At 38.3% G+C, this 10,344-nt stretch overlaps 1 protein-coding gene across 1 annotated transcript; it reads right to left on the bottom strand.

Moving 5' to 3' along the window:
* Nucleotides 1–368: 368 nt before the first annotated feature.
* LOC104952128 (chloride channel protein ClC-Kb-like) lies at nucleotides 369–8,659 on the bottom strand (the record flags this gene model as incomplete). The annotated part of the gene is made up of 10 exons (XM_010778884.1): nucleotides 369–479; nucleotides 614–683; nucleotides 2,879–3,037; nucleotides 3,693–3,777; nucleotides 4,820–4,921; nucleotides 5,209–5,293; nucleotides 6,196–6,321; nucleotides 7,151–7,226; nucleotides 8,327–8,404; nucleotides 8,516–8,659. Coding segments are annotated over 10 exons (1,036 nt in total), but the record flags the coding sequence as incomplete, so codon positions are not given.
* Nucleotides 8,660–10,344: the final 1,685 nt, after the last annotated feature.

Below are 10,344 nucleotides of genomic sequence, written 5' to 3'. Positions count from 1 at the left end.
AGAAATCGAGAATCGGGAGGGTTGGCAAGTATGACACACACACTACACACTACACACACACACACACTACACACACACACAACACACACACACACTACACACACACACACTACTACACACACACACACTACACTACGACACACACACACACACACACACACACACACACACACACACACACACAACACACACACACACACACACACAATGTTCGTATTTAGTCTCCTGATTTTAAATGCCCTAGTATGGTTTTGTCACCATTTCCATAGCCCCACCAAAAATATTTTCCACCAGCCGCCACTGTTGCTGATATATAGGTCATGTCATCGCTGTATGAACAACAAAGAGCTATTGATTTTTTTTTTTACCAGCAAGTGCGTAACCGCCAGGATTTATAGAAGCCCACTGCAGGCCTGAAGTCAGTCCAGTGGAAGACACATAAGCTACTCCTTCTCCAAGAAAACGACCCAAAGCCGCCCCTAGAGAACAGAAATGTAAATATAAAAAACACAAAAGAAGAGTTCCTCAATCTTCATATTTTACTGCAGGGTTTTCAAATTCTGGGGAGAGACTGCAGCAAGACATTATCAAATAAACTCCTCCCTTCACTCACCGTAGACAAACACTGGCATGAAGTATCCAGCTGGCAGAGGCAGAGTGCAGGCAAAGACCAACATCCACATCTCAGAAACAACAACAGAGACACACACTGTCAACTCTCTCCTCGCCATCTGAACTGCCACACAAGCTCTACTAGCACAGCAGATTAGTCACTGTCACTCTCAATCTGTGTGCAAGGAAATGTTTTCAGTGCTCTCAAATCAATCTCACACAAATAAACTGAATCATTCCCATTTAAATGTCACATCTGCGTCTGGTAATCAGGGTAAAATTGTAAGTAAATGGATCCCAATGAGAAATAAGGGACTGTTTTCAATAGAGGAATGTCCACTTATACCCTTTTTCCACCAAAATGAAGGTGTTAATGCAGTTTGTTACACAAGATTACCCGCTAAATCAGGCAATCAGGCAGTAGACTTCTTTCCCGTTGCCATTAGACGGCAGAGATGGCAAAAGTACACACATCCTTTACTCAAGTAGAAGTACAGATACTCGTGTTTAAAAACACTCTGGTAAAAGTAGGAGTACTGACTAAACTTCTTTACTTAAGTAAAAGTAAAAAAGTATGGGCTTCGAAATGTACTTAAGTAAAAAAATACCCATAACTACCAGCTGTTTCAACTGGTAACTGGACCTCACTTTATATTAAACATTGAAGATGTTCTATTTCAAATTGTAATTATGTCATTGTTAGCTAATGAATGTTTCAACACTGAACAACAACCATTTAGAACACAAGCAAAGAAAAACAAAGTGGGGAAATAAACGCCTACATTGTAGATTCTACAGTAGGGTGACTACCTCTTCCTTGGAAACAACAGAACAATTATTACCATAATGCTTTAAAAGTGAAGTGAGTTATAATTGTGTTTGTGAAGTAGCATTATAGCTAAAAACATCAGCGTAACAATAGTTTCCTGAACCACACATCGCCAGGAATCGCTTTTGATGCCGTTCATTTCAAACATCACCCGTATGGTCATCGGTGAGGGAGATTAATATCTCCGCTGCTCTCAGTATTATCGCCAACTTCATCACCGTTTTACGCTTCCTCCCTAACGTCCGCCATTCTCATTGGTCCCTCTTGTTTAGAGAAGACCAGGAAATTATGGATACACGGATCGTCTTAAAATCAATAGGCACGCAATGACTCTAAATAATAATGATCACACCACCAAACGCAGATTAAAACTAAAGTAACCAGCCTGTTTTGAGAATGTAAGAAGTAGAAAGAACAGGTATTTGTGTTAAAAATGTAATGAGTAAAAGTAAAAATTCGTCAGAAAAATAAGTAGTGGAGTAAAGTAATGATACCATAAAAAATGTACTTAAGTACAGTAACAAAGTATTTGTAGTCCACTACTTCCCACCTATTAGACGGTTGCTTATCATGCGTAAGCAACCGTATCATTAAAAAAATATACACTTTTTTTTAAATCTGATACTTATTCAGTCTCTATCAAACTCTCAAACCACAGTTGGTGATTCTTGAAAGAATAACAAAGACAGTTTCAATTAGCTTTAATTTGTGTGTTTTTTTATTACAAGCCAGGTAAAATGATTGTTTTTGTCAATGGAGTCTGTTGGCTATGTGGAGAGCTTGTCAATTATATGCTTTGTAAATGAATACATTATAATAATTGTTCTAATCCCTGTCGATTTTTTAAAATATCTATTAACACATATGCCTTTAATGCGTGTCATAGCATTTCACAGAATAAGGGGCAACAATGTGCAAGCAAGTCAACCCTGGTGTCATGTCACTGCTGATTGAAGCTTGAGCTTTTATAAACTGTGACTACTGTGCAGTGATTTGTCTGAGAAATGAATGCCAGTTGTACCATTGTAAACACAAAAGCCTGATGCTATTGGGTGTCTTTGTCTGGTTGTTATAGTAAATTGACCCAACTACGGTATAAGAATAAAAGAATGGCATTTATTTTCTAGTTTTGAGTACAAATTGAGAAAAATAGATGTTTGGTTGGTCTGGGTTCTTGATCAATACCAATGATTTGGCCATTACTTGGTCGGCTACTGAGATTTCTAGCTGCCATCTGCAGTGTTGCTATGAGCGAGCATCACATATCAGAAGGCATTTCCATCCTGAAAGGGTAAACGGTCTTTAGCTCGCTCTACTGTGAAAATGTCAATTAGTGTATGTCAATTAGGGGTCACTGTGTCTCGTCACGACTCCTGTTGATCAGTGCATGGTAGACTGAGATAAAGACACCTTGAATGGTTTTTCCATTGTAAGTACCTTCATTAGCAGAAAGACAGCCAGAGGTAGGAAGACAGGACTCCCTGACGAGCTCCACTCCAACAAAGCCTCGGGCCCCAGGTGAAGAGATGCATTGTGGGATTGAGAGCTCCACTGCCTGCTGTCCAGTAAGGAGGTCAGGAGCTGCTTCATGGTGTGCTGGGAAACAGATTACTGCCCTTCAGATTAATGTGTGAACGCACAACACACTCGAATGAGACAAAAGGTTAACATTAAAGGACTAACCTCGCATTTTTTAAAACACATTTTCAAAAGACAATATTGTTTATTTGTCCATCTCCCAATGCCACTTTCTATCTGTGGCCCTTATCCCATTCGTTCATGGGAACTTATTTGGATTATAATTTGTTTTGGGCAAATGTCACACTTTGTTGTGAACTATTTTCAGATGCGGATTAATACGCATTTGTTGTTCTAGTAGTACGTATTTATGGCAGCAGGAGAGTGTTTGAACTGTTGACTCAAATTAAAGTGTTGCAGTGTAATGAAGAAACCTAACACCTGTTGCAACAGCGTGGCTCAGTGATGGGTTTTCACAGTTTTTGAACAATTGACCTCTAAGGCGCATTAAAGTGTTGGTCTTTTTGTGGTATTTGTTATCAATAAGAACAAACTACAATAACTCCAGCCTTATCTGCTATCAGCTACCTTTCCCTGTAAATGCTGTTTATTAGTAATGTGTTTAATGATGATCAGTGGAGAAACACACCACACATCCAGTATTCATTGATTTTGTGTGTACATATGTACACAAATGGTGAACTGAGCCTTTATGAATGTTGTTGATTCCTACCTTAGAAGCCATATATTGACCAACAGAGTGGGGGAATGTCAGAGATGCCAGGAGGAAAGCCACTATGCCTGAGTATAGACCCTTCCTGCAGAGAGATGTTCATATACAGGGATTATTGTTGTAATGTTGCATTAATTTAGGTCATTATGGAAGCCCTATAAGGGGGAAGTGATAATACATATTCTCTGTCTGATTTGTTTATAAATCAGGTTAACAAAAAACAAAAAATGTGCATGTTGTTAGGATCATTTTTCCTGTTTGTCTTTGTAATACTCATTTTGGCCATAAGAGGCAGAAATGCACTGCTTTTTAGCAGGTTGCTAACATTAATTCTTGAGCACATGGTAGTGATGCACAATCATATTTAAACACTTTATCTATATAATACACATTTTAACAAGGTTACATAGCGCGTTCATGAAGAAAAGCTATCAAACGATAACATTTAGTAAAAATATAGGAAATGTCTAGAGTGAGATGATAAAACCCTACAACTTCACTCTTTTGTGGAAGAAATTAGTCTTACTAAAACATTTTGTTCACCTGTTTTCACAGATGAGAAATGTAATAAATAAGGAACCTGATCGACCTTGCGAAACATTGTATTTCAGGGGCGGAAACTATTTAGAAAATACTTGGCCCACCACAATGTTTATTCTTACCCGCTTCCAAAGTGAATTAGTCACAAGTTGAGGATTTTAGTCGAGACGTTTTAATTGGCAAACTGCTCGGTGTGGTCACAGCCGAAAACAACATTGCTAACCAGCTCTGTTTTTCTTCAGATCTATGCTTTGAAAGGTTTCAGTGTTTTACACTAGATAAAATCACTAGGTAAACCTTTTAAATGTGGCTTGAAAGGCCCTGTCATTTATCATCAAGCCTTATAAAGTTGTGTATACAGTTGCATAACAGATGGTGAATGGATTTGGGTTGTAAAGCAGTCAGATTTTTGCTACAAAAAAAAAACTGTGCTTCTGGGACACTGGCCAATCAAATCGCTTAAATAGCTAATTACTATAAAAAAGCTCTTACTCTGTGGTTAGCATCTTGTTGAACATTGGGTTTGTTTTAGTGAATTGCAGCATCCAAATCGCTTAAATAGCTAATTACTATAAAAAAGCTCTTACTCTGTGGTTAGCATCTTGTTGAACATTGGGTTTGTTTTAGTGAATTGCAGCATCCAACGATGGCAGGCGAGGTAGCAGCAGCTCACAGCTCCACACAGCAGCCTGGGACAGAAAGCAGACTCAGCGGGACACAAGAGGCTTATTGTAACCCAGGCAGCAAGTCACTATCGGAAGTCATTAGACTTGGACTTGATGAGGGGGAAGCCAGGAAATGATTGGTAACAGAAAATAAGTACTGATTAGACTCGGAAGAAACACAGCAGAACCAGTCAAATCGTTTTGATGATGTGTGATGTAAATACGGATGCCAAATATCAATTTATATGTCTGACACACGGAAAAACATAGGAGTAGTTTAAATATTCAGATGCTCTCGAAAATAAACTCACCCAAGAAAGGCAAATAGTAGAATCTCCAGCGAGTAGAAGGGAATAGCAGCGGGGAAATTTGTTTTAAACAATGCCTGAGGACTCTCTGTGGACAAAGAAACAAATTGAAATCATCCCTCCAATCTCTTCCAAATGTAATCATCCCTCTCTTTATTGCATCGAGATTTTTATTGAAATTCATGGTCTGTCAGCTTAAGTGTTTTGCTGATTTTGCCAAAGCTAATGTTTCCACTCATTATAATGACAATTAATTAGATCACTGACAACATCACTGACATTACCAAAGCACAACATTAACTCTGAAAAAAAAGTATTGTGTTAGCTGCCCTCAAATGGGACTAATGGGAGAAAGAAATGTTGCTTTTTAATTTAACCATGCTTATTGGCAAACATTTATACAGATTAAAAATTAACCAGAGTTATGTTTGTTAGGATTGTCGCTTGATTGAGTGGTAGAGTCCGCTTAGTGAAATTTCGCTTTCGGTGCAGTGACCACATTCATAATGTAGGCTATATTAGACTAGACCTACAAAATGTGTAGTTTGCCTAAAGTTCCATGTATAAACATAGCTTCCAATGGTAATGCAATACTTAGTTATTAACATAATACATAGCCGTAGCTAATTAGCTAGCTGTAAGGCGCCACACAGTGAATTGGTAGAGGTAAATTAGCTTAGTTAGCTCAGTAAGCTAGCTCAGTTTAGTACATGAGGATTCATTGGTACCAGTCCAGACTACATCCTCAATGTTGTGTAAGTTGCTTTTTAAAGAATGATCTGTGCTAATATGTTGAGTTAATGTTGAGATAACGCGTATTTTAAGACTGTGTAGTTTATCCAGGGTTTTGGTATTGACTATCAGCTGATAAGAAACGTTTAACCAAGGTCTTGTTATGTTATTGTGGCTTCTTTTCCTCCGGTCAAGTCGTCAGTGAAGCTTCTCCCTGTTCACCATGAGGGGGCGAGTGCTGATCACAGCCTCCATTACCTTCATCTCCACTCCACACGGAGAATAGGCGGAAGGTCAGCGCCCCACAGGCGGCGGAGAAGAAGCACGGGTAGTAATGCCTCAGGGCGAAGTGAGAACACATCACCTCCACGCTGAATAACACACCTGCAGGAGCAGAGGAGCGTGGGGACAGTAAATATTAGAGTGAAAATCATAATTTAGCCTGCATGTGTGGCAACAAAAAATATGTTAAAAGGAAAAATAAATATATTCAATGTGTTAATATATATTCAATGTGTTAATTGATAGCACTGGTGGAAGAAGTATTCCGAGTTGATATAATAACTAACTGTCAAATATTGTCATAAGCAAATTACCTTTATCGTATAATCAGTAAAATGTAGTTAAAATATTAAATGTACTTAATACAGAAAAATCTAAATAAAAAATGATACAAAATAGCTAATAACTGTTGGCTAGTTTAATTTACAACACAATATTATATTTTAGTATTTAACTTCTGTGATTTTTATGCAATATCTTTATTTGGCGTAAAATAAACGTAGTAAATAAAAAGTTTAATATTTTCCTCTGAGTAATATATAGTTATATAAAGAAAATACTCAAGTAAAGTACCTCAAAGTACAGTACTTGAGAAAATGCACTTGGTTACATTTCACCACTGATACATAGTCTGATGTTTTACTTTAGTTATGATGCCATTTTGAATGTTTCTTACAGTGTGAGTACAAATGGAGTTTGAAGCTGAGGTGCTGTACCCCCTACAAGGTTTACCTAAATAAAACGGTGAATTGTGAGTATTAAAATGTTAGGCAGCAGGGGATCAAAGGAGAAGGAGGTGAGGGAAAATGATTAATATAATAACATGGCAATTATGTGAAGCAAAAAGGAAATAAAAGGTGGAATAGCACAAATCAGCCAGGTGTCAAGACAGATATAGCTTGAGCAGGTAAAAATCCTTGTTGTCTTTCACCGGTAATGGGGGCTCCAAAGCAGCTGGCTACACCCACTGCAGCAGCTACAACCAGCATTTCTCCACCAGCTTTTTCCTAAAAGAGAAATGTAGTATAATAAAAAAAAGAATTCTGACCTTTTCAATCCTACACAAAGTAACATTTAGGATTTTCATCAATTAACATAATGACATCACTATGTAAAAGTAATGCTTCTATTGGCCAGCACTCCAACACATTATACATGATATGCAAAGGGTTGGGACATCTCTAAGCAACCATGACATACATTACATTACATTTAGCTGACGCTTTTATCCAAAGCGACTTACAATAAGTGCATTCGACCAACAAGATACAAACTTGAAGAAAACAGAATCATATAAGTACATCAGGTTTCATAGAGCTAAAACATTTCAAGTGCTACTCAACTGGCTTTAGATAAGCAAGTCCTTTATTAGTATATAAGTGCTTTGTTAGCAATTCTTTATTAGTAATTCTATCGCTCGAAGTGGAGTCGAAAGAGATGAGTTTTCAGTCTGCCCCGGAAGATGTGCAAGCTGTCTGCTGTCCTGATTTCAATGGGGAGCTCATTCCACCATTTTGGAGCCAGGATAGCAAACCCACGTGTTTTTGCTGATGGGAACTTGGGTCCCCCTCGCAGTGCGGGTGCAGCGAGTCATTTGGCTGATGCAGAGCGGAGTGCACGTGCTGGGGTGTATAGTTTAACCATGACCAAACACAACAGCTAACTAATCAGTCACTGTAGAAGCGCAAAAAAGAAATGTGATACCTGAACATTTGCATAACAGAGTCCCTTTAACTTCACACATTTTCAAAGGACAGGTTCTACAGTTTCTATTTCTATCAAATATATGTATTTATTTTATGAAGATCTAAAACAATATTTAACTTCACATTCACTCATGTAGGCTATTCTTTCAGTAGAAATGCGTACAAATACATACATCTTTGCTTCTTCTCAAAGCTATTCATTTTCCTTTTAGCCACTTGGGGGTAACCTGAAATCATCACTATTGTAATGGTCAGCAAGTACAAACATGAAGAAACATTGTAATTATAACAAAATGAAATAGCTGGGATTAACTGGGTTTAAGAATGCTAAAAACCATGAGCTAAAGGGCACTAAAAACGATGTGGATAAAGGCTTCATTTTTGAATAACTTTGCTTTTACCTTGTTATTGGCTTGTATGAGATTGCAGAGATTGCTCAGGTAGGCTCCAATCATAGCGGAGAGATGCACAAATGGACCCTGATATTAAGAGGCAAATATTAAGAACTTTGTTTATATCACAATTCATTCCATTTTAAAGAATGGTTGCTTGCTTTGTAAGACAAACATGTACACTGTCTCGTCTCTCACCACTTTGCCCAGGAAAACAGTGCTGCCAGCTGCCAGCGTGCAGATAAGGCCCAGGAACTTGGTAGACATGTTAGTGAGAGACAAGTAGTGAGGCATTTTGAAGCCAGCCAGCATGGTCCTAACCTCAGGTATCCCCGAGCCTGAGGGGAAATAAGGTAACAGGCCAATATTTTAAAAATAGTTTTATTGGTTAAAAGAGGTAATAAAGCAATCAGTAAGTGGGCTGCAAGGACAATCAGCAAAAAGTAAGACGAACATAAAGCTTAATCTATTTGTTATTGGTAAAGTTAGGTTTTCATAGCTACTACTACACAATGTTTTTAGTTTCTAGAATCTAAACTTTCTAGAAGTTCAGTCCCATAAATCAAGCACATTTGCCCTTTAACAATACATCTGACAGCTTTTCTCCTTGGCAATAATAGAGCAATGTCTGCATGTCCAAATACTTAATGGTAAGAGGCCATAAACATGAAGCCAACGAGGTAAATGTCTTAAAATGGGGTGCTTGAGGCAAAAGCATTGAGGCAGGTTTAAATGCCCCCTAAATGTAGATTGATTTAAATGTATAATTCATCATCATATCGCACCATGCCCTTTCTGGCACTGTCTTCAAACACAGGATACACAAACAATTAAACCACCAGGATAGAGATCTCTGCGTCCTGGAAATAATCGTTTTTAATGGTTGTTTGTGAGAATGTTAACTATTCATATAATACATCCCCTTTTACCCCTCAAAGATATATCACCCTTTTCCTCTGTGCCATTTACTTTCGATAGAAAAGAAAGATGTCTCTAAAAGGAACATTCTAGATATAGGCTACAGTGCATTTCTGTCCTTGATCTCATCTTTTTCAAGTATCCTTGTGCAGCACTTAAGATGAAAATCCACTTCATGATACTCTTTCTTCTTTGAGCTTTAGAATGTCATGTGAGATAACTAATTATAATATCTGCTTTTCTTTGTTCAGCATCTACCCTATGCATGACACAAAAGAGTTCCCTGTATATTTTCTTATCACAATTGGTTTCGAATGGTTTCGAATCAAAAAGGTTACGGAAAATCCCCATTTAGGAGCAGAAGTGCATTTGCACACTGAAGTCGTATAATAAACAACATTAAAATGGGAAAAATCGAATCAAATCAAACTCACCAGTGTGTAAAGTCCTCTATTCTAATATTTAACGCTGCTATAAATGTGTAGCTGTTTTTTGGGTAGTGGAAACCACTACTATTCAAAGGTAATACTTTTACATTACATTACATTTAGCTGACGCTTTTATCCAAAGCGACTTACAATAAGTACATTCGACCAGGAAGATACAACCTTGAAGAAAACAGAATCATATAAGTACATCAGGTTTCATAGAGCCAAACCTTTCAAGTGCTACTCAACTGGCTTTAGATAAGCCAGTCCTTTATTAGTATATAAGTGCTTTGTTAGTAATTCTATCGCTCGAAGTGGAGTCGAAAGAGATGAGTTTTCAGTCTGCGCCGGAAGATGTGCAAGCTATCTGCTGTCCTGATTTCAATGGGGAGCTCATTCCACCATTTTGGAGCCAGGATAGCAAACCCACGTGTTTTTGCTTATGGGAACTTGGGTCCCCCTCGCAGTGCGGGTGCAGCGAGCTGTTTGGCTGATGCAGAGTGGAGTGCACGTGCTGGGGTGTACGGTTTAACCATGTCCTGGATGTAGGAAGGGCCAGATCCATTCACAGCATGGTACGCAAGTACCAGTGTCTTGAAGTGGATTCTAGCAATTACCGGAAGCCAGTGAAGGGAGCGGAGGAGCGGCGTGGTGTGGGAGAATTTAGGAAGGTTGAAGACC

Source organism: Notothenia coriiceps, unplaced genomic scaffold (genome assembly GCF_000735185.1).
Source record: "Notothenia coriiceps isolate Sejong01 unplaced genomic scaffold, NC01 NC01_scaffold00019606, whole genome shotgun sequence".
Classification (NCBI taxonomy): domain Eukaryota; kingdom Metazoa; phylum Chordata; class Actinopteri; order Perciformes; family Nototheniidae; genus Notothenia; species Notothenia coriiceps.
This window is presented reverse-complemented; position numbering and strand designations above follow the sequence as displayed.